General features: G+C 40.3%; 1 protein-coding gene across 1 annotated transcript in view; it reads right to left on the bottom strand.

The window, feature by feature from the left end:
* The window catches only part of LOC144479889 (cell adhesion molecule-related/down-regulated by oncogenes-like), a 97,133-nt gene that overhangs the window by 6,600 nt on the left and 65,902 nt on the right, over positions 1-24,631 (bottom strand). The window contains exons 9-15 of the mRNA XM_078198928.1: positions 21,070-21,377; positions 19,128-19,302; positions 16,405-16,539; positions 11,947-12,153; positions 10,750-10,931; positions 5,230-5,335; positions 1,907-2,029 (exon numbers count right to left, since the gene is read on the bottom strand). Of these exons, the coding sequence (XP_078055054.1) occupies positions 1,907-2,029; positions 5,230-5,335; positions 10,750-10,931; positions 11,947-12,153; positions 16,405-16,539; positions 19,128-19,302; positions 21,070-21,377 (1,236 nt within the window). The remainder of the gene's footprint in view (positions 1-1,906; positions 2,030-5,229; positions 5,336-10,749; positions 10,932-11,946; positions 12,154-16,404; positions 16,540-19,127; positions 19,303-21,069; positions 21,378-24,631) is intronic.

Genomic DNA, 24,631 nt, shown 5'->3' with positions numbered 1-24,631 from the left:
GCTACTTAATTAGGTAGCTAGCTTCAACTGTTTTTTCAGATTTGGTTTAGTTGCTTTTCAGGGGGAAAAAAAAACAGGCCTTCCTCAGTGCTGCACAATTCAGTAAACTTTCTCTGAACTGCTTCTAATGCATTTATAACCTTCCTTAAATAAGGAGGCCAATACTATACACACTACTCCAGATGTGGAGTAGCACATCATCCAAATGGTGAGAGATTACAGAGCTTTCAGGTTCAGAGAGATTTGAGTGTCCTAGTGCATGAATTGCAAAAGGCCGATGCAGGTATAGCAAGTAATTAGGAAAGATAATAGAATGCTATTATTCATTGCCAAGGCAAATTTAATACAAGAGCTAGGTTATGCTTCAGTTGTGCAGGAAATTGGTGAGACCACATCTCGAGTACCAAGTACAGTATTGGTCTCCTTATTTCAGGAAAGATGTAAATGCATTAACGGCTATTCTGGGAAGATTTACTAGACAAATGGGTTGGTCGTCTTATGAAGAAAGAATGGATAAGCTAGGCTCGCATCCCCTGGAATAAAAACAGAAAATGCTGGAAAAACCCAACAAGTCTGGAAGCATCTATGGAGAGAGAAACAGAGTTAACATTTCAAGTCCATATCACTTTTCTTTAGAGGTAAAGAGAGGGAGATATGAGATGGATTTTATACTGTTTAAGAGTGGGTGGAGCAGTTAAAGGAAATTAAAAAGTCAGTGACAGATGTGAGCTAGGAGAGGTTGAAATATATAAGGGGTTCGGGGGTCTTGACAGGATGGACGGGGAAAGAACGTTTCCTCTTGTGGAGAATCTAGAACAAAAGTTCACTATTTAAAAATAAGGGATCACCTATTTATGACAGTCGAGAATTTCTTTTCTCTCAGAAAATGGTGAGTCTTTGAATGTTTTCAAGGTAGAGGTAGATAGATTCTTGATAAACAAGGGGGTGAAATGTTATAGAGGATAGGCAGAAGATTATTGGGGATAGGTGGGAGGTTATTGAGCAGAGGCAGGAGGTTATGGTCAGATAAGCCATGATCTTATTGAATGGCGGAGCAGGTTCAAAGGGCTGAATGATCTACTCCTGCTCCTGCACAAGACACAAGTCAGGAGTGTGACGGAATAATCTCCATTTGCCTGGATGAGTGCAGCTTTAACACTCAAAGGTTCAACACCATACAGGGCAAAGTAGTCCTGATTAGCACTCATTCACTTCCTGAAACATTCACTCTTTTCACCATCTACACACAATTGCAGCAGTCTGCAACATCTTCAAGATGCAGTGCAGCAACCCGCCAAATCTCCTTTGGCAACACATCCCAAACCTGAGACCTCTACCAACCATAAAGACAAAGAACTGCAAGTACATGAGAACACCCCTGCAAGTTTCCCTCCAACTCACACACCATCCTGACTTTAAAATATATTGCATGTTCCTTCATCGTCACTGGGTCAAAATTGTGCAACTCCCCAGCTAACAATGCTGTGGAAGTATGTTCACCACGTGAACTACAGTAATTCAAGGAGGAGACTCACCAGCACCATCTGAAGACAATTATGGATGGGTAAAAAAAATGTTAACCGTGCCAGTGATGCCTGTGAATGAATTTGTAAAAATGCATGCCTTTAAATCAAAATTATGACCAGCTTCTGAAGGCACCTAATCTTGCTGAGATACATCTCTGGACAATGGCTCCTTTGTCATATCTCATCAAGTGGCCATTCATCAGACAGTGAGTGCAGGCAAACCAGTCAACAGTGGGTACCATCACAGTTGAATCTGGTCTACCTCTCACTTCAAGTAAATGTCATAATCATGTCTAAAATCTTAACATGAATGCCTCAGACCAAAGCTTTGTAGTTAACATGCAGACTGAAGGGGGCATGGAGGTAACAGCAGTCCCTACCTTTGGTCTCACAGATCATGACATTGCTAAATTCACTCTCTCCACCTTCATTGAAGCACTGCATTTTGATATCATATGAAGTCTCAGGCTGCAGATGACTGATGAGATGCCACTGCTTGTTTCCTGCATAATAAATAAGCACATTAGAAGATGTCTGCATGTAAGGAAATAACTAGAGACAGTTCTTACTACATTGTACAGATGGCTGAGGTAACGGATTTGGAAAAAGAATGAACATATTTGTTGTGTCAAGTAACAAAAATTCAAACTAACATCTACACAAACTATCCAATCTAGGATCGCTCTAACCAACACTGGCTTCTGCTTCTTCATCATGGTGTACCTCAGATTGCTAACTGGGAATGCAAATGGGAAACGGAATTCGATAACATCTTGTGTCTGCACAGCAGCATGATGTATCTCCACACTCATAATAGCTGACAGCTTAAAGCGCAGGAACAAGATGGAACTGAAACACCCTAATTATGTGCATTGCTATTTAAATAAAACCTGCTGCACTTGCCCAGGATTGGTGATAGTATTCATCATATTCACTTCATCAAAGCAACCACAGAGGGGGAGCCATGGAATCTTGTTTGAGAGATAATTATTTTCATATTATTCCATATTTGTACAATTGACCATCATTTTACTAACCAGATTCTACATTCTGACGAATACAGTTGATAGTCACTCAAATAGGGACTGGATTATCATGGAGATGAGATTATTGGTCAATCCAGTCTTGAGGGGGGAGATGGTGGTATGGTGGAATCGTCACTGGACTGGTAATCCAGTGACAATCCTCTGGGGATCCAGGTTCAAATCCTGCCACTGTAAATGGTAAAATTTGAATTTAAAAAAAATCTGGAATTAAAAGTTAATGATGACCATGAAAACATTGTTGATTGTTGTAAAAACCCAACTGGTTCACTAATGTCCTTTAGGGAAGGAAATCTGCCATCCTTACCAGATCCACAGAAATATGGTTGACTCTTTACTAACCGCCCCGGACAATTAGGGATGGGCAATAAATATTGGCCCAGGTGGCAGCGCCCACGTCCCATGAACGAATAAAGAAAAAACCCAGTCTTATCTATCTGGTGTGCTTTCAGGATAAAGCAACAGAAAAGTAGCATAAATTATGTACTGAAGTTGCACCCTTAGTTTTTCTGGAACTGCACACTCCAATGCACTACATTGACTTGCAATTGTCTTCACATCTCAATGTTTAATGTACTGCTGAGTCTGATAAATGCATAACAAGTGCTTCAAAATATTTTGCCTCACATTTTGACACAAATGATCAAATCAATGCCAGTTAAGAGGAAAAGCTGGTGAAATTGAGTTTTTCTTCTTTGGAAAAGAGGTGGCTTTGAGATGACCTCTGAATTTTTTGCATCATATTAAGTTGATTACTGAAATTGACCCAAGAAAAGAATTTGCAATGGTGAATAACAGGACAAGTCAAAATGAGAAGGCATGGTGGTAAAGGGTAAATAACTCTGATATCAGTAACCAGCGAGGATGTTAAGTGGAAAATGTAAAACAGGTTCAAGAGACAGCAATGTATGCTTCTGCAGCAAGATTCTGAGTTGAAATCTCTCAAAAAGAATGACTTCATCATATTTTGCTTTCTAAACCCTTAGGTCCCTGCTGCAATGTTCTGGCTTCACTTTTCCAGATTGTGGCCCCTTTACTACAACCCCATCCCCCACCGGCAAGAGTGAAAAAATCTCTTGGGACATTGTAATTCATAATTCTGTCAAGATAGTTATCAAAAAGCAGCCTCAGATGTTCACTGCCTCGTGTCTGGACGGAGATATGACGAGCAGCACCATTTCAGCCCCGGACTAAGTCAATCCTTCCCTTGAAATGAGGGGGAAAAATCCAGCACAATAACTTAATAAACAAAGCTTCTTGCCTCTTGTTATTGCCTTCCTCGGAGACAGATTCCCAAAGGAAAAGTGAAAATAACTGACTGAGTTCCTGTCGTCTTCTGGCCGCAGTCGCTCTCGGCCCCGGGTCAGCGAACAGTCCAGGCACTGCAGTCTGATCAAATTATTTTGTTTTTCCTGGCCTGTACCCAGGCTGTTAAAACCCTCAAAATACTTTGCCTCCTTCTGGAAATCACTTAGCAATCTTTTCCTTTGGACATAGTTTTGATTTGTGGTGTACATTAATTTTAAAAAAAGGAGCAATGGTAGTGGTGAGGGGAGTTGCGGGTAAGAATTTAATTAAGTGTTTAATAATGTCCTTGACAGGAAATTCCACCTGAGGGGTTGCTATGACAACAGGGAATGAAGATCTACCTCCCACAGCTCTGACAATCTTGCCTGTACATACGCGACTGACTTTGCTCTGCATGGTCTAATTTATTTTTATTTGTGTGACTGGGTAACCGTCTCATTTCGTTATCACAGAAATCAGTTCATTGGAACAAAGAAATCAGGAATTAAATCTTTACTTTGCCTGACAACTATTACTTCTAAACGTGAATGATTACAAGTTGCCAAATAGCCCCAAAAGCACTCTTCTCTTGCCTCCTGATTTTTGTCTACCTCTCCTGTATGCAATCCAGCTTTCGCATTTTTCTCAAGTGACCATTTTCCATACATCAGTTTGACAGTGACTGGCAGCGGAAGACAGAGGGGATGGTGGTTGAGCCACGTTCCATCCATGTAGAACATACACTTTGAAATTATCCAGTAAGATAGTGAGGAAAGGGAAATGGCTGCAGTACTTGTTACAGTATAGCACAGCCAACAGGCCCATCAGAAGAAAACAAGATAAATGCACTAAAATCCCACCACCTTAATAACAGCAGACATGCAACAGTGTTCCGAATGCCCAACATGGACATGCCACAAATGCTAGGAAACACGTCTCATTGCTTTGTTCCATTGTTTGCATCTGGTTACCAAAAACCCACAATATTTGGACAAATGTATTGTCCACCTAACATCACTCAATAAAGATCACTAAAGCTGCTGTACGTGACAAATCATCTGGCCTGTTCTCATTGGACTTTCCTCCTCAGTCACCCACCTCTAGCTAATGTACTTACACACAGATTAGAACTTGTCCTTATGTGGCAAAATGAGTCATTCGACCTTGTTCTTAGTTTCCTTAGTTTAAAAAAAATTGTGATGTCTCTTCCTAATTATAAGTGATTTCCCTAAAACATGATTCTAGGGACTGCATTACTTCAGTAGAGACAATTGGAGAAAGGGGATGTTTACCTCTCCAGCTAGGATAGAGGACTCTGTATCTATTTTAAAGCATGGTTAATTACGAGACAACAGTGCTATTTGTTTGCATACCTTCCACTACATCTCGTTTGTAGTCACTATCATTGTCACTGTCGGTTGGTCGGTAATAGATATAAAATCCCTGGATGGGAGTGTTGTTGTTACTGGATGGAATATACTGTAAAAACAATCAGATCAGTGGAAATATTAGTAACTCAGCTCAGTTGCACTTCATCATAAACAGAAACTTTTCACACACAGTCTTATTAGCTTTCCAAGGCTGCACACAGCATTCATTAAAACTGCGTCCACAATGGGTTTTCATTTCCAGCCAGCCCATGGACTCTCGCGTGACCGCAAGCATAGTTTCAAGCTAGGGAAATTCTTGTGCTGTAGATTAAAGCCCATGTTGGTCAAAGTTGCCTCACATTCATTCATGAACGAGTAGAAAGACTTTCAGAGAGAAGACTTTCAGCAGATTATGCTGATTTCAAACTCAGGTGGCAGAAATGAGGGTATTCAAACCAACAGGACGGCCAATAAATGTTAAGTTTACTTCACATATGATTTATTTGATTTCACAAAGATTTTGCTCTCTTCCAATCGGGTTAGTTTAATCATGTTCCATTAATTATGTTACAAAGGGTGGACCGGTAAAACTCCTGACATGTCTGCATAAACAATGTCATTCTTCAATCTCTTCTCAGGAAGGTCACCTGACTGAAGATCACCTCTTGTCTGTTATTCCGTCTCTACATCAGGTGGACAAATAATTTCAAATGAAACTCAGAAACTGGGATTCAGTTATCCATAATGTACCAAGGCTCAAGCACTCCAGGTTGTTCCACAGCAGTTACTATTATCCTGAGCCCTAGCTCTAGGTTAGGAAGCCATGGACAGTTCAATAAGGCACTAGAAAAATAATGCATGTTCCCATATTGTTCAGCCTGTCAATGAATAAAATAAATGATGCACATTTACTGATATTCTAATACATTCCATCTTGATAAAATTATTTTGCAAATTTTATCTAATTTCAAAACCGATATATCTAGATGTACAACGCCAGTATCGAGACTCCTTCCATTTAAAAGTACACAACTGAAAAATTTGAATTGGAAGCTTGAAGGAATTCCCAAGGGCCAATTTAACAAAACCAGATGTCTAACATGGAATTTTACCCATTGGAATTGCATAATGGGAATTCAGGTGCAGGTTTTAAATGATTTTTCATCCATGAGTCTACACTTTAATTACTGATGCACCTGGGTTGGCAAATCTCCACGTCTACAACTCAATTTCATAAAATCAGCTCTTAACGTTTAAGATCCGTCTAGAGTACTGCTTGGCTCAGGGGAGGCAGTGGAATAGTGGTGCTGTCGCTGGATTAGTATCCAAGGTAATTGGGAACTCAGGTTCGAATCCCGCCACGGCAGATGGTGAAATTTGAATCCAATAAAAATTTGGAATTAAATATCTAACGACCACCGTGAAACCATTGTTGATTGCTGTAAAAACCCATTTGGTTCACTAATGTCCTTTAGCGAAGGAAACCTACCACTCTTGCCTGGTCTACATATGACAGATCCACAACAAGATAAGAGCAATTAGGGATGGGCAATAAATGCTGGCTCAGTCAGCGAGGTCCACATCCCAGGAAAGAATTAAAAACCCTCAAGAGAGCAGGCAAAACCAAAATATGACCAAATTTGCATTTATAAAATCTCTCGTCCTCAAGGCACTTCAGTCAACAGCTTACTTTTGAAGAATAATCACCACTGTTATGTAGGTCAAACTGCTAATTTGTTCATATTGAGGCTTGTATGTTCAATAAGTATTGCTACACTGAGGAGGAGGAAGAGGGAGACATATCTGCAAAGGTAAATAGTCATTGTGCAAATTGTCTTACAAGTAACAAGGGGCCTATTTTTCAGTTTGCTCACGCCCATCTGCTCTGAGGGACCTCCAGTTGGACATTTCAGTCTGTGCCTTCTGCTTCTACCGTTTTGTCATTACTGCCCTTTTCAATCATCAACTCCCCACACTGGAAACTCAGAAAAGCAATTTCCACATTCGCTAAAAGAGCATGCAAGACATGATTAACAGAAAACCAACAGAATAAGTTGAACAAACAACATAAATGTAACTACTGAATTTTAAAAAAATCAAAACTAAGAACTGGCATGAGACAATCGCACATTAGGGAGTAATTAGAGCAGTTACTGCAGGCAGAACCACTGGAGTCTTTAGAGAATCACAGCAGCTTGGTGCTTTGGAAAATAAGGCAAGTTGTTGAAAGTTAGGCATGCTTTACATTGCTTTCAATTTTTGCACCTGACCTACACGTGTTTGACTGTGAAACCCAATGGCTGAAATAGATGCCTTACTGTTCAGCATGAAGTTTTGTGGCACAGTGAGTAGCATCCCCTGCCTCTGAATCAGAAGCTTCAGGTTCAAGTCCCACTCCAGGACGAAGAAGTTGTATTCATAACGTGGCCAAATTTGTAAATCCTAGGGGGGGGTTGGTGGGCGGGCTGGCAGGTGGCTGGATGGCCAGCATGGGTCACATTAGTGTCAACAGCACATGGTTCAATCCCTATTCCGGCTGGGGTGGATTTGGGACCTGCCTCCGTGCCCTATCATTGGTGGAGGTTACAGCACTCTGCCTTCAGGCAGAGAGCTCAAGAAGTGTTTAACATCCTCACTTTAATGAGCAACATTTACTAAAAACTGTAACAGCAAAAACATAGCACTGATCAAATTATAGAAATAGAAATTCATAGCACAAAATAGAGGCAATATAGCTCATTGTATCAGTGCTAACTGAAAAAGAGCTATCCAAACTAAAGTCACAACCCAGCTCTTGTTCCACAGCCTTGTAGATTATGACCCTTCAAGCGAATATCCAAATATGTTCTAAATATGACAAGTGTTTCTGCCTCTGCAAGCTGTCAGGCAGCGAGTTCCAGACTCTCACTCCCGTTGGATGAAAAGATTTCTCAACTCCCCTTCTACTGAGGAGAAAAATGAAAACAAGAGCAAACTTGATTCTCTTTCAGATTTATTCTTAGCTAATCAACTCTCATTAAACTATCTAAATGTGTTTGCAGTTGACTGTGGGAAGAGGACAAGAGTGAACTAGGACTGATGCCCTTTCTGCTGACTGTGATCTCGTTTTGCAAGATTAGCCATTACACAATGATGTACCTGAGACAAACAGCTCAGCAGAGCATGGGATCAGACTACTGCCATGGCATCACTCAGTGTTCTGACATGTTACAGCATTGTGTTGTCAGAAGAAATATTTTAAAACCAGTGCTTTAAATAGAGGCAAGATTTACACCGGTGGCCTGCATAGAAGTCCTTGCCAAAGTTGGTAATCTGTCCACAGAAATCATACAAATATCCAGAACATGTAAACCTGGAATTAATATTAAACAATGAAATTCTAAAAAGGTGACCCTTACCCTGCTAAATAAACAGGAACTCGGTAGTTACACAGCAAGTAACCCTTACCCTGCTGAATTAGTAACTTTTACCCTGTTTAATACAGGAACACTGCAATTAGACAGTATGGCAGATACCCACACAAATTAAGGGCTGCAGGCTCAGGTTTCCTGACTGGTGACTTCTACAATCACCTCTACTTACCAGTCCTGCCCATTTCTAAAAACTAAATAGCCAAACCCTGCTAAATTAACAGCATTTACAGTTAGTACACTTAACCTACTGAAAGGCCCTTTGCAAAGTGGGCAACTGTACAGGGAGCCCACTTATTGGCAAATGAAGGGTTACTACTGTGTGCCTATTAGTTGAGTATCAAAGATCTAATTTGCCTGTTGTAACTTGCTCTTAACATATAAACTGTTTCCAGTTCTCCCAGGGTTAATGTACTGCAGAACCTTTGTGATAATCAGTGCATAATTAAAGTAATAACCGATCTCAGAGCCTCGCTGTCAATCCATCAACCTAATCCAGGAGGGAAACATGACACAAGAGGGAAAATATTTTTCCAAAGCCTTGCGTGCCTCCTGCCAATCTTGAGTGATCTTATCAATCCACTCAGAATAAGACAGGCTCTTTTTTTTGGTGTTTTTTTAAAACAGCAAATGAAAGTTCTATCAGACAGAGGGGTCAGACTTCCCTAGTTCCAGCTCCTGCTTGCTGCCAGGAAAGGACTGATTGTAATTGAGCACATTCTTGGATTTAATGAGTTAGCTGGATGAATGAAGTACAACCAAGTTTCTATGACTGATAAGGGCCTCCATCCTTCACCCTCATCCGCTTTTAGCGGTGCTCAATCAGCAAACTCTGCCAAATTTAAAACCACTAGAATGTTGAGAAGTAGATGTTCTGATTTTGCCTGTAAACTTTGTACTGCATGAAGTTTTAGATTTTTTTGATCTGATTTTCTCTCTCACACTATTTCAAAATTCAGACTTTAAGCAACAGGATAATCGTGCACTGAGTACAACAACCCTTTCCCCCTTTGTTTAAAAGAATAAGGTTGACAGTAACTTTAAAAACATGGGCTGACATGAAGTCCAAGCTTCAGAAGGAGAAATTCAAGAGGAAAAGGCAGGCTCTGCTGCTAGAAAATTCTAAGGATAAACATTCAAGTAATTCCTTTGCTTAATGATCCCATATATGGCAAATGTCTCCATAAGATAAATGACACATCAAATCTTTGCATTTGTAGAATATTCTGCACAATTCTTCTTCTCTGCACTCAGTAAAAGGACTTAAATCCCTGCATTGCCAGCTGAGCAGGAAGTTTTCAGTTAGATGCATAGTGAACTAGCTGTCGTTGTATCCTCACACTGACCTTCAAGAGCTTGGAAGTCTAATATACCAGGAGACCGTGTGTAGGAAGTGCTTCAGTTACCAATGTAGTCACAGTGTAAATATTTTTTCCATGTTCAGTATTCTTAACAAAACCTGCAGACATGCCATTTTGAATGTGTTTGAATGCGAAAAACATGGAGCAAAATATATAATTCAATTATGGCATTTATTTTAATGAGCCGTCTACCCTAATTAAAGCCAGAAGTCACTCTTCTGAAAATTCTTTTAGAAAAAAACATTAGATGATTTTAGCTTCTACGTTCCAGAGCGGTCTCATCAGTGAATCATTGTTCTGACGAGAGAAAGTGTTTTCATTTGCCTTGGTATCAAGGCAAGAATGTTCTAATACATGGAAAAAGTTTTTAATTAAAGAATTTTAACTATTGATTCTCCCATGTTCCTCCGAAGAGTTTTCTTCACCATCAGGACTGAGTAATGCTACAGCCAACAAACAGACAAACAAAAATGTTCATTTGTGGGACACCATTTGCTCGAATTGGAGCTACCTGCTCAAATCCCATTTCCCCGTCCGCTCCCGAATTGCTTTAAAATGAGCTTTCTGTACAAGGCAGTTACAAATGAATAATTTCTCACATTAGAAAGCCCTCTGCTGTTATTATTGTGAGACATAGTCCTAAATCGAGATCCTTCACTTATGACAAATGTCAACTTACTAAAGTGGGGAGACAAAATGAAAGTTAACAATATGGCGAGGAGATTGAAAACCTACAAGAGCACAATGCTTACCGTCCATTTCAGCATGATCTGGGTGTCAGTGATAGCCTCTGTATAAGCGATGTGAGGACCTGCAATTGGACGTGCTGAAAATGGGCTGCTAAATCCTGCCACTTGATATGGTCGTGAGGCTGCGCTTCTGGGACTTTCACCGTATGCATTGATGGCAATCACACGAAACTTGTACGCAGCACCTGTGGCACAAAAGAAAACCTCAGGAGAATGTAGTAATTTGCACGGCACAGAATAGTTTACATCAAAGAACATTCCAATGTCATATTGATGAGTAGAGCTGTGTGCTAATAGGCCAAGTCTCTTAGTGGTGGGATGACTCTGCATAGAAGAGCAGCAATTGACAGATGACAGGAAAACCAAGGCTACTCAGATGGAGGCCTCCTTATAGAGCTTGGCCATTCTCTGTTGGGCGTGATGTGAAATGAGAGACACAAGCGAGTTAAGTTTGTCAGATCGCCATAGGTTCCAGCAGTCTAGTAGTTATGTTACTGGACTCATAGCCTAGAGGCCTGGACTACTAATCCAGAAAATGAGCGCATAGGTTCTACCAAGGTAGTTTCAGAATTTAAAATTAGTTGAATTAAAATTTGTAAATAAAAAATTGGTATCAGTAAAAATGACCGGAAAGCTGTTGGATTTTTATAAAATAATGTCCTTTATGAAAGAACTCATGCAAACTTTACCCAGATTGGCTTGTGCATGACATCAGTGCCACACCAACATGTATTACCCCCTGAAGTAACTTAGCAGCTCAGTTGTAACAAACAGCTACAAGTACGGTATGGACTTTAGTGGTTTAAAGAAACCTGTCATCACCTTTCTAGGGTAATAAATGTCAGCCTTGCCACCAATGTCCATGTGTAAAGAATAAAAAATACCACTGCTCATCATTATCCAATAATGCTTGTCAAAATGTGTAACAGGTGTAATTAGGATTGGGTTCAGCTGCAAGGACACCATGTTCAAATTGCTCAATGACACTCAATGCCTGGGCCGACACATTAAGAATGACTAGTTGAGAGAAATGCTGAAGGCCACTGCCCATAGAACTGTACCAGGACATGCATCAATATCTTCAAAAGAAAACAGAACTTTACAGAAATAAATCATTTGTAACTGCTTTCGCTGCTTTCACAACGCTAACAAAATTGAATTGGATTATTGAGTTCTTATTTTGCTTATTTGGGTCGTTACCTGGTTCAAGGCTGCGCACTTCCACTGAGAGTTTAGATGGAGAGATGCTGTCTGCTGCCACTAGCCAGTCACTGTTCCTTCCCATTCGTTTGTACTCCACTTTAAAGGAAGTGATGGGAGAGCCCCCATTTGCTCTTGGGATCCAAGTCACATACACAGAGGTTTCTGAGGCAGTTGAGATTGTAGGTCGGTCTGGTGCCTCAGGGACTAGACAGAAGAAAAAAAGAGCTGTCAGAATAGGGTTGGAGAGCTTGAATTAGTTAACTGCTGGTCCCATGCAGATAGCATATCAAGTGGCCATTTGGCAAAATCTCAGATTTAAGACAGCAAATTCTGGGATAGTTTTAGCCATCAGATGATGTCTGCAATTTACAGTTCTCTCCTCGAATTATGCTTTCTCCCAAGCAGAATCCTGTGCCCAGGATGATTCTTATTTAGGTTTTTTCAATTTTATTAATCCATTATTCAGATTGCCATTATTCAGAGTGCCTTCAGACTAAGGGCAGCATCTCACAAAGAGCTTTGCAGCAGGAAAATGAGTGTCTCTGAGAGTCTTTATAAAAAAACTCAGCATTTCATAAACAATCCAGTAAAATTTATTATAAGTTTAGCTTCTGTCTGGCATTTGAGATACTGCCATGCAAATTGTGCAGTTGCACACTGTATTAACGCCACATGGAAATGAAAATACATTTAATTGCAACTTTTAATGGTTCCTTAAAATTCAGATTAATGGCGACACTTACTAGTTAGTAACTGCATAAGCAAGAACCAGGATTGATCAAATGACTAGGAGTGTATTTCCTGATTCAAACAAGTCAATCATAAAACAAATTCTTGATGAGATTTTGAGGCTCTAGTTGTGGAGGAGAATGCTTTGATGCATCATCTCAAAAGTGTTGGGCCGCAGACTCATGTTAGTGATTCCCTAATCTCACTGCGCTGTCAAGAGGGTGTGCTGACACGTGATTTCACAAGGAAAGCAGGGATCACAATAGTTACCCATCCAGCCAATCTCAAGTGCCGTGAATGTTTCAGAGAGGCATTAACAAAACTTTATGGTAGGATCCAACCAATCTTGGTCGGAATGAACACGACAGGGAGAACTACATGTTAGGGGGAAATATTAATATCGTTTTTAAAAAGTCACCTTCATAAAAAAACTCTCCTTATAAACTTTAATTAGCTATAAACAGTTCCTGTGCTTTAGTTTAGTACCTCACCTTGGAGTTCAGTTAATACAGGGGGCTTTCATTATCTCATGCTCCTAACTGAAGTTATGCCACATTAACTGTTAGGCTGCCAGTTAATTCCAAGGAAACACTCATCGCCCTGGGCTGACCAATTCTGTAAGTTTTGTAACTCAAATATTGACACTGAAATGTTCAACAAATAATTGGGGAACTTCACAACAATAATATCATAAATATTTATTATAGAATATGAAGCTTAAGCAAATAAAATAAACCCTAATCCATATGTACAAACACTTACACCTTGGTGTTCAATCTTTTTTATGTTAACCTGTAATTAGTGTTCCAACTCCTTCAACTTTTAGTCATGTTCAAAGTTTAAAATCGTTTCAGTCTCTTCCGTCTCCTTGCTTCCACCACTCAGTTTGCACAAAGGAACAAATTTGGAGGGGGGGGGGGGGGGCGCGGGGGGAATCCTCAGGTTAGATTTGGTACAACCAAGGGGAATATCACAGTAACTTTATTGCAGTGTTAATAAAAGCCTTACTTGTGACTAATAAATAAACTTTACTTTAACCAGACTTTTGAAGAATGAAGAAGAGCACAAGATTAGTGTCACAGACATGACGAGATAAATCTTTGATGTGTTCTCCCTGTCAAGCAGGGAAGTCCTCTCTTGAGACGAATACCATGCCCAAAAGAATAAAGTTACCCACTGATGGAGCTAAAAACACTCAGCAAAATAATCGTCTATTAATAATTCTGGAACATTTAGAGAATGTTGAGATGTAAGATACAGTCCAATATATCTCAGTTAGCTACAACATAAAAGCTTTTTCCATTGAACCCCTGGACCCAATCTCAGAAACAATCCTAGTTCCAAACTTGTAGCCACAGCAAAGATCCCAATTTTCTGCTACTATCCAGATGCACTAGGATGTATTTGAGACTGCTTAAATTAATTTCATTTTAGATTTTTACAGATGGTGGAAAGAGGGCATCTTTAACCAAACATAAATCTTGTCTGAATTTGAACCCAAGCTCCTGAGGTAATAAAACAGCATTCTGACCAGCTAAAATATAGCACTTTTTTTACATTTTCATGCAAAAAGAAACTGCTTATTACAGTCAAGTAGTTTGAATACAAGAACAAGTCACAGTTTAGGCTTTTGTCAAAATAATACTTACTGAACTCAGAGCAACTTTAGACAGCAAAGAAGACAGAAGAACAATGTTAGTAAAAGCATATTTCCAAAGAAACATCATTCTTAGCAGTGTTAGACTCAATTAGTTGGCTAGTGTCTATAGACATTCCAGTTAGATACTTTGAGTACTTGAAATTGGATAGCGTGCTGACATTACAATACTGGTGCAGTGCCAAACTCTACCAGTAGATGTCAATAGCACTGTTAGTACAGACCTTATTGCATTATATTAACAGAGGTTACTAACGACACTAAAAAGCAGAAGAACATAACTGAACACCCTAGACCAAAGTGACCCCTTGAATTCAACATTTGATTCTACAAATCTCAGTTGATTCCAGACGTTGGGATCTCAGATTTAGCTGCAGTGTCTTGAATTCTAATACTACTTCCCCAACAGTGCATTTCCTGTGTCCACATCAAGAAAAATGGCCATATATTTACTCTTGAATTTAGTGAGCTGTTCTCCATCCTACAGGCAACAGAAGCTTTTGCTGGACGTGTGTAATGGATTGGAAATATTACAGAATAGTGCCGTGAAAGACCACTCAGTGTTCCACCGGCACTAGGAATCCAAGAGCTGCTTTAGTCTGGATTTTCACACAGTCCTTGACTGCACATCTGTAACCTCTCTCAGTTAACTCCGATCAGGTAGCAGTGTAGGAAACAATCCTGAACTGCAGGAAATGGCTGGTCTCCATTCAGTACCTGTTCTCTGATGCGATATCAAAGACTGTACAAATGTATTAGAGAAAACAAACGGTCTGAATACTGTGTCATAGCATACAGCCCCACCCTTCACTGTTACCTTCAACATCTGTAGTCATTTCAAATATTACCAACTGAAATATAAATATATCAAATAACGAAATTCAAATTTTAAGTCACAAACGACAGGCTAATCCAATATATTAGCAGCCTATAGATTTAATATGTACAGTCTGTGCAACTCAAAAGCAATGCAGTGTGCACTACTGTCAGTCTTCCCACCTAACAAGGTAACAAGAGTTCCACTACCCACACCCCATGATCACAATATCCAGTATTGTTTTTGTCAAAACCCATTCCTACCATCACCATTGCATCCCCTGCCCACAATCCTCCTCATGTTATGAATCTGCCCGTTATTGCAGATTGATAAAGATCAGTAGGTTTGTAATATAGGCTTTTCAGCAATTATTTTATATCAACTTTGCTCAATAGCTTTGCCCTTTGTTATTGTTGCAATCCCATCTAACCCCACAACTTCCAAAGAAATCTGTGCTCTGCTAATTCTGGCCTCTTCAGCATCTCGGATTTTAATTTAAACCGTCAATAGTCACACCTTCCACTGCAAAGGCCCAAAGTTCTGGCATGGCCTCCCTAAACCTCTCTGTCTCGCCAACTCTTCCTACTCTATGATACTCCTTAAAACCTGCTTCTTTCACAAACTTTTTGATCATCTGCCCAAATATCTACTTTTGTAGCTTAATGTCAAATTTTATACTCCTTCTGTAAAGTGATTTGGAAAACTTTATTACATTAAAAGCACTATATAAATAAAAATTATTGTTGTGATTGTATCAGGGCCTGAGGTTTGGATTGGTGGTTTGTATCGGAAGGTCAGGGAAGAATGGGGAACAAATGCTAAAGTTAAGGCTTTGTAATCTATTAAATTGGGACAAGGAGTGTTAGGGTTGGATTAAGGCTAGGATTAGGGCTAGAGTTAGGTGATTTATAAAGAAAGGTCAGAGGGGTTACTGATTGGATTAGGATTGGGCAACGGTTGGATTAATGTTTACACTGGATTAGCTTATAAAGGGGTTATGAAAACTAGGTCTTAGATTAGATTGGTAATAAACGTGATGAGATGGGTTGTGGTTTTTTAGGATTAAGGATGGATTATGCTTGCAATCAGGGTTTGCTCAGGTTATGGTTGCATAAGATTTTATAAGAGGGAAAGAGTCAAGATTAGATCAGGGATAGGTTAAATATAAGGATAGATAGCTTATAAAAAGGAGTGAAGGGTTAGGGTTGAGTTAAGATTAGCGTCAGGGTTAGGGGCTGTAGAAAAGTCTTACCTCCACTGTGTCGTGCTGGATCTTGGATGACTACACCAAAATTATTGCCACTCTTATCCTCAATTGCTGTTTGTTCAGGAACTCCGACTGGCTGCGATGGTGTCTGAGAGCTTTTCTTCGAGGTGGAAGATCGCCCTATCGCAGAGGAGAAGAATAAAAACTCAGCATCATGTCAGAATAAAGAACATAAAGGATTTTTTTTTATACCGGAAAATATTCACAGAAATGCACAGCTATTAAGGACTGCCTTGTCCTGCTCTCAATGAACACAAGAGCATAAGAAATAAGAGCAGAAGAACACCATACAGACCCTGTCCCACCATTCAATGTTATCACAAATGATCTTGGGCTTCAACCCCACCTAATCCCATATCCCATGGCTCCCTGAAAGGCCAAAAATCTGCCATCTCAGCTTTAAATATAGTCAGTGATGGAGCATCCACAATCCTCTGGGTAGAGAATTCCAAAAGCTCTCAACCTTTTGAGTGAAGAAATTTCTCATCTCAGTCCTAAATGATTGGCCCACTATATGAAACTGTGCCCTCTTGTTCTAGATTCCCCAGCTAGGAGAAACGATATCTTGGCAAGCCCCTTCAGGATCTTGAATGTTTCCAAGAGATCACCTTCTAAACACCAGAGAATATAGACCCAATTTAGTCAGCCTATCATCATAATACAACCTTTCATCCCAGGGAACAATCTAGTGAACCTTTGCTGCACGGTCTCCATTTCAAGTATGTCCTTTCGTACATAAGACCACCTAAGCTGCACAGTATTCCAGGTGCGGTCTCACCAATACTTCTTTATTTTTGTACTCTAATTCCCTTACAATGAAGGCCAACATGCCATTTACTTTAATGGCTGCTGTACTTGCATGCTAATATTTTGTGTTTCTTGTACGAGTATACCAAAGATTCTCTGAACATCAACATTTACAAGTTCATGCTTTTTAATAAATATTCGGCCTTTCGGTTCTTACAACCGAAGCGAACAACCTCACATTTTCCCACATTACACTCCATCTGCAGTCTTGTTGCTCATTCACTTAACCTTGTATATCCATTTGTCGCCTCTGTATACTTATCATACCTTGCACTTCCACCTGGCTTTATTAGATATCAAAGTTAGATATCTCTTTGTCAATGTCATTGATATATAGATTGTAAATAGCCGAGGCCCCAACACCCATCCTTGCAGCAGTTCACTGCTAACTTGAAAATGCCCCATTTATTCCTATTCACTTCTTCTTGTCCATTAACAAATCCTCTATTCATGTTAACTTCCACTTCATGAGCGTTTATCTCGTGTGTTAACCTTTTGCATGGCACCTTATCAAAAGCTTTTTGGAAATCCATACATCAATTGGTTTCCCTTCATCCACCCTGCTAGTTACATCCTCAAATCTAATATTTTTTTAAAAATTCATTTGTAGGACATGGGTTTTGCTGGTTAGGCCAGTATTAATTGTCCATCCCTAATTGCCCCCGAGAAGGTGGTGGTGAGCTGCCTTACTGAACGCTGTGAGTGTGTTCGGGGATTTTGACCAGGATTTCAGATATATATTACTAAGTCAGAACCTGGGCATACTGGAGGGGAATTTCCAGGTAGTAGTGTTCCTATGTGTTTGCTGCCCCTTGTCCTTCTAGATGGTAGTGGTTGTGGGTGTGGAAGGTGCGGCCTAAGAAGCCTTGGTGAGTCAATCAGGATTCCCTTTCCGTGTTGAATTTTCCCATCTTGCTTTGCTTTTCTAATGCATTAAGACTTCCATAATAATGGATTCCAACACAATGATGGAGTACAAGCTAACGGTAGTTGCCCTTTTTCTCTCTCTCCCCTTTCTTGAATAGCAGTGTTATATTTGCTAACTTCCAATCTCTGGGACTATTGCAGAATTTAGGGAATTTAGGAAAATCAAAGCTAGTGCATCCAGTATCTCCGGTTATCTCTTTTCGAATCCTCGGCCATCAGGTACTAGGGATTTGTCAGATTTTGACTGCTATCAAATGCTGCACCCTTACTTACCCCTAGCTTACCCCTATTTCTGATGACTTGTCTCTTCTACCATGGAAATGCATAATAGCTTTTCCAATGTCTTTGCCATTTCTTCATTCCCCATGGTAATTTTGTCTGCTTCTGAGAGTCTAACATTTACTTTAGCTACTCTCTTCCAACTACCTACTTTCAGATTCCTGACTAGTTTACTCGTTCTATTTTTATCATCAATTTTTTGGTACCCCTCATTCCCTGGTGGTTTCTAAATCCTGAGACTTGCTGCTAATCTTTGCAATACTACAAAACTCTTCTTTTAATCTATCATCTTTAACCTCATTTGTAAGCCAGGGATAGATGTTTCTCACTGAGTTTTTGTTTTTCAATGGAATTGATCTTTGTTGAATATTTAGAAGTTTCTTTAAATGTTCCCCACTGTTTATTCACCACCATACCTTTTAATCTATTTTCCCAATTGGCCTTGTAGTGAATTCTGGATTTCCTTTTCAGAAATAATGATAGCAGCCTGTCATTGTCATTATTAGGTTAGCTGACAGCATACATCAGAGATTGATCTGTGATTTTTCTGGTTTGTGTGGATCAATACCACATGTGGTACATTTAGCCAGTGAGCCAGCAGGGTTGCCCATCTCAGAGAGGAGGAGTTACAAATGCAGCCCATGTAAAATACAATTTGCTAGTGTACAGTATTGTATTTTCTTGTTATTTTGTACCTCTGCCAGTTCGGAATGTCAACATGGCTGGCTGTCCTTCACCTGAAGCGCTTCGTGCAACCATCAATACTTCGTACAGACTAGAGGGCTCAAGCTCAGCAAGTTGCAGTTCATTCTCACTGCCAGGAACCCTGATTGTGTGCCAGCTTCCCAACATAATCCCATGGTTGTCAAGCTGCAAGGAAAACAAACGGCTGGAGTCAACATTTCCTGCATTGTGCCTTGAAACCCTCAGCTCTGTTCAGTTTTGCCCCACTCCCCACCCGTCCCATGTTCCCAAGGGCTGTTGTATTCATAATATGGACGATCTAGGCCTAGGCAAGTTTATATTTCACCACTGTTTCTGAACATCCAACAGGCAGCTTTGGATAACAAACAATTACTGATACAGTATGTTCAAAATTCCTAGCAAGTAAAAATATTATTGCGAAATCTCAGCAGGTCTGACAGCATCTGTGGACAGAGAGTAGAGCCAATGTTTAGTCTAGATGACCCTTCGTCAGAGCAGCTCCGATGAAGGGTCATCTAGACTCAAAACATTGGCTCTATTCTTTTCCATTAATGTCGTCAGAACTGCTGAGATTTTCCAGCATTTTCTGTTTTTGATTCAGATTCCAGCATCCGCAGTATTTTGCGTTTAAATTATTATTGGGATTTAACTAAATAATCAGGTTGAAAACTCTTTTCTTAAATTCAGGTTGGGACATAGCCATCTCTACATCAGCAGCTTGTGTGTAACAATTACATCCTACTGCGGGGGCAGAGGGAGGGATGCTAAACCAATATTATTCATTCTGTGTGGAGGACAATGAGCTCATAACACTAATTATAGAGTTAACAGTAATAATTATAGACAAGGTCTATAATTTCTTGCAAAGAAAATCCACTTCAGCAGGTTCCCCTATACAACTTTATCTTGTTTTTTTGTCTCAATAGGAGTATAATTCATCTCTTAAATTTATTTTTTATACATATATTTGGAGTTTGTAATACAATATACTTAGAGAAAGAAAACAATAATTTGTGCTCGTTTCTTCTGCTCCCAGTGCAGGGATTTATAAACACTTGCTAATCTGTAAACTCCTCTAACCAATAATAGCAATTAACCTCGAATATGTCTCAAGGTAAGCCAGCTGGATTCTGCCATCATAACGGGACCAGGAAAGTAAAATATCTCTGCACCCAAGCAGCAGAATACATTGTATTTACATTATAATGTTCCTAGTGTAGAAATAGAACTTCCTCTAATTTAGCCAAAAGTTTTCAAAAAGAAGTTCAAGGATTTGCAAGAGAGTTGTAATAGCTTCACTGGTGAGAAGGATGTTGTAGAGATGAAAATAAGTTACATGGTGATAGATAAGATGTAGAATTTGAAAATCCATTCTCAGTTGAATGGGACGCAAAGGAGTGGAGGAGGCAGAACTTTATGTCTTTGGTCCTCTCTATATTCAATTGTGACTCATCCAGGACTTCATGTCATAGAATCCCTACAGTGCAGAAGAGGTCATTCGGCTCATCGAGTCTGCACTGACTCTCTCACCCAGTATTCTACACAGTTCCTCTCCTCTGCCCTATCTCTGTAACTCCACGCATTTACCATGGCTAATCCATCTAACCTACACATCTTTGGACCATGGGAAGATACCGGAGCACTTGGAGGAAACCCACGCAGACATGGTGAGAATGTGCAAACTCCACACCCAAGGCTGGAATTGAACCTGGAGCTATGAGGCAGCAGTGCGAACCGCTCTGCCACCATGCCATATTACAAGCGTAATAGACAAATGGCAGGGATGCGGGACTGAGCACTTTCAAGCATAAATACGATTGGCCAAACAGCCTCCTTTTCCACCGCAAGGCCTTGATCCCAATAATATTGAAGCCTCTAGATTTAAACCCAACTACGTTTTATCTAGGTGTGTGTGCACCAGCAACATTATACCTTGCGATACTTGACAAAGTAGGCATTGATGGGTGAGCCGCCATCTTTTCCCGCTCTCCAAGTTAAATCATAGCTGTCTGGGTTGGTAGTATGTGGAGCACTGAGAATGATGGGAGCATCAGGTGGAGTCTTTTGTGTTGGCATGGGGGTGATGGATTCTTTCGTTGACTGGTGTTCCAGCAGCATAGTGTCATAGTCAAAATCATGGCCAATACTTTCATCACCTTCATCGCCCTGAACAATATCTGAACCTCTTGCTGGTGGTGTGGGCTCTTGGTCATCAACCGTGGTCTTTGTTTCAAAGGGAACTGTGGAAAAAGGGCAAAAATGTCTTGTAATTAGTCTCAAAAGTATAGCCACTGTTGCCAATTGCAAGATACCACAAGCATGCAAAATGCTGGCTGCTTAACATTCTTTCTCTCCCCTCCCCCAACATTAAAATGCCATTAGTTCAAACTAGTAAGATTGCTATTCAGAGCCAGAGGAAACATGTTCCATGGTCCCCAGATGTTCAACTCACTGCCTCTTGCAAGAAAACCAACAAAAACTATCAGAGTTTCTCATTTAATTGAAGCCAGACTATGTTTGCTCTCATTTATTTATTTAGGATACCACAGGCAGCAGCAGGATAGGGGAGGATGGGCCGCACTTGTTGAAACTGGCACATCTCTCAATAACAAAGAAACTATCAATTCTGAGAGGCTGCCAGCACCTCTCAGCTGATCTCAGTGCTTGTACTTGAGCATCCAGTTGCAATCATGCTTAACCCTGGAGGTGCTGGCTTTGAGTTATACTTAGAACATTCTTACTATGCTAAAGGCACTATATAAATGGAAGTTGTTCTAGTACGATGTTACAGCCTTGAAACAGAGCTGTCATATAATGAGGTACTGCTAATGCCTCCAGATATTAGGACCCTCCTCACGCGACCCCTGTCCAAAGAACCTCTAATGGTAAAGAAAAGTAACATTGGCCTCCGGTGGTGTTTTTTTTTTGTTTCAGCATCACATAAATTTGCAATATTGATTTCCAAACTACCAACCGTTACAATGTTATGCCAGAGAATTATGTAATCATGACTCGAGAAACTGTGCGTGACTATCTTGGGAGGAACCCAGTTATTTTGCTCTTGGCACAAATCCAGAACTGCAGTGTAAATGTGGCAACATTTGATGTAAGCTGCCCTAAATCTGTGGCCATCTGGCATCAATCCGAGCTCAAAAGAATCTGCGCCTCATGTGGCACTTGCCAATTAACGACTCTCCATTGGAAGTTTCATTTTAAGAGGGAGGATTGGAGAAGTTTGGGGCCTGCAGCTCCTTCTTTGTGAGCCACCATTTTGAAGTTGCCACGTTCGCAGTAGGCAGAAGTCATATTGCAGCAGCTGGCACACAGACTTCTGGCACATCCTTTATTAAGTCTTATTTCAGATTAGATACCAACCGTTGCACCTTCTGATATCACAAATAACTACAAGAGAAAACTGGGCTTTTGTGGATGGTGAGATGAGACATGTCTACACAGTGCAATGGAATACATCAGTTTTTTGCATTTAGCGTGAGCATTAGACGTAGATAAAGCTTCCTCTATAATGTCCCATTAAACAATCAGGAGAGAATTTGTCCAGCAGAGGACAAAAATAGACTCTGTCCAGGTGATACAGCCTGTTAACTATTAGCACATATAATTTACAGTCTTTCAAGAATGTAGTCAAGGCGATCATAATGGATAGCTGTGAATTCACTCCAGTAGATTTTCAAGTTTTTTGGATGTCCAGCTACATTCTACTTCCAATGGCGCTTAGAAGAACAAGGTTGATTGAAGTATACAAGATCCTGAATGGTTCTCACAAGGTGGACACGGTGTTTCCTTTTGTGAGTGAGTCCAGAACAAGGGGGCACTGTTTTAAAATTAGGGGTCGCCCCTTTCGGACCGCGATAAGGAGAATTTTTTTCTCGAATGCTGTGCAACTTTGGAACTCTGCCTCAAGACGTTGGAAGTGGGAATCACTGAATATATTCAAGCAGAGGTAGATAGATTCTTCTTAGGCAAGGGAATCAAAGTTATCAGGATGGATGGGAATGACGTACTCAAAATATACAGATCAGCCATGATCTATTTGAATGGCAGAACAAGGTTGAGGGGCCAAATGGCACACTTCTGTTCCTATTTTGCATGTTCTGCTGACTTTCCCTATCCACATATAGGAACTCCCTTGAAACCATTTCAGAGTATAGAACGAAGCGCTCAAGAAACTTGAGAATTTGTAGTTTATTGTAAAATAGAAAATATTTTTTGTTACAAAAAAATTTCAGTTCCAAGGAGACACAAACAGCTACTAGTGGCACACACATACTGCAACCACATGTTTATATGCATGCATGTGCACACATTTTCAGTCGCATGCATGCATATATTTACATGCATGCTCTCCTCAGGTAATGCTGTTGTGTTCTGGGAATCTATCTGAAAACTGCAGTTCTCCATATGCATTGTTGACTTAATGCCAAGAGCTTTTTTTTGTACACAAGGGGCAAAGTCACTCAAACAGCAATATCCTTTTTTTTCCAATTGAACATTAATTTGCAAAATTAGAAAGTCCGTTTGCAGGACAGGGCAAACCATGATCAGAAGAATAGAATATTATTCTCCCCAAGAAATACAGTATGTTGCCACCTAAGCAGTTTATCATGATGCTTAATCTCTGGGTCCCAAAACCACAGAGGTCCATGCATGACAGACTTTATAGCTTCACGTCTCCCTCGAGACATGGAACAAAACCAGACAACCGAAAAGACCAGATCTAATCTCAGGTTTGAGTCAGCTGGGAATGGACCATAAGCAGAATAAAGATGGGGAGCTGGGCAATTGGTGGAGGAGAGCTGGATTAGGAAAAAAGATAAAGGAGGCAATCACCTGACACTTTTCCACCCTTGTTTCCCCTCCATTCCATAAATACACGATCAACAACTTATATTTATGCAGCACCTTTTGCATAATGAAACATCCCAAGGTATGTCACAGGAGCATACAAAGTATGACCCAGCCACATCAGGAGATATTAGGTCAGATGTTCAAAAGCTTGCACAGAGGTAGGTTTTAAGGAGCATCTTAATGGAGAAAAGCAAGGCAGAGATGCAGAGAGATATAAGGAAAATGTTCCAGAACTTGGTGCCGAGGCAAATGAAGGTATGGCTACCAATGGTGGAGCAAGTATAACAGGGGATGCAGAAGAGGCCAGAATTAGAAGAGCACAGATATCTTGGAGGGTTGTGGGACTGGAGGACATTACCGAGGGGGGCAAAATCCATGAAGGGATTTGTAAACAAAGATGAGAATTTTAAAATCAAGAATTAAAATCAAGATAAGGCAGGGGAGAAGCCCTGGGTAAGGTGCTTTTTCAGAGAGTTGGTGCAGGCTCGCTGGGCCAAAAGTCCTCTTCCGCACAGTAGGGATTCTATGATTCTTGACCGGGAGCCAATCTAAGTGAGTGAGCACAGCATTGATCGGGGGACAGGACTTGTAGTGACATGGGGAGCACAGTTTTGGATGACCTTCGGTT

This window comes from Mustelus asterias, chromosome 27 (genome assembly GCF_964213995.1).
Source record: "Mustelus asterias chromosome 27, sMusAst1.hap1.1, whole genome shotgun sequence".
NCBI lineage: Eukaryota > Metazoa > Chordata > Chondrichthyes > Carcharhiniformes > Triakidae > Mustelus > Mustelus asterias.
This window is presented reverse-complemented; position numbering and strand designations above follow the sequence as displayed.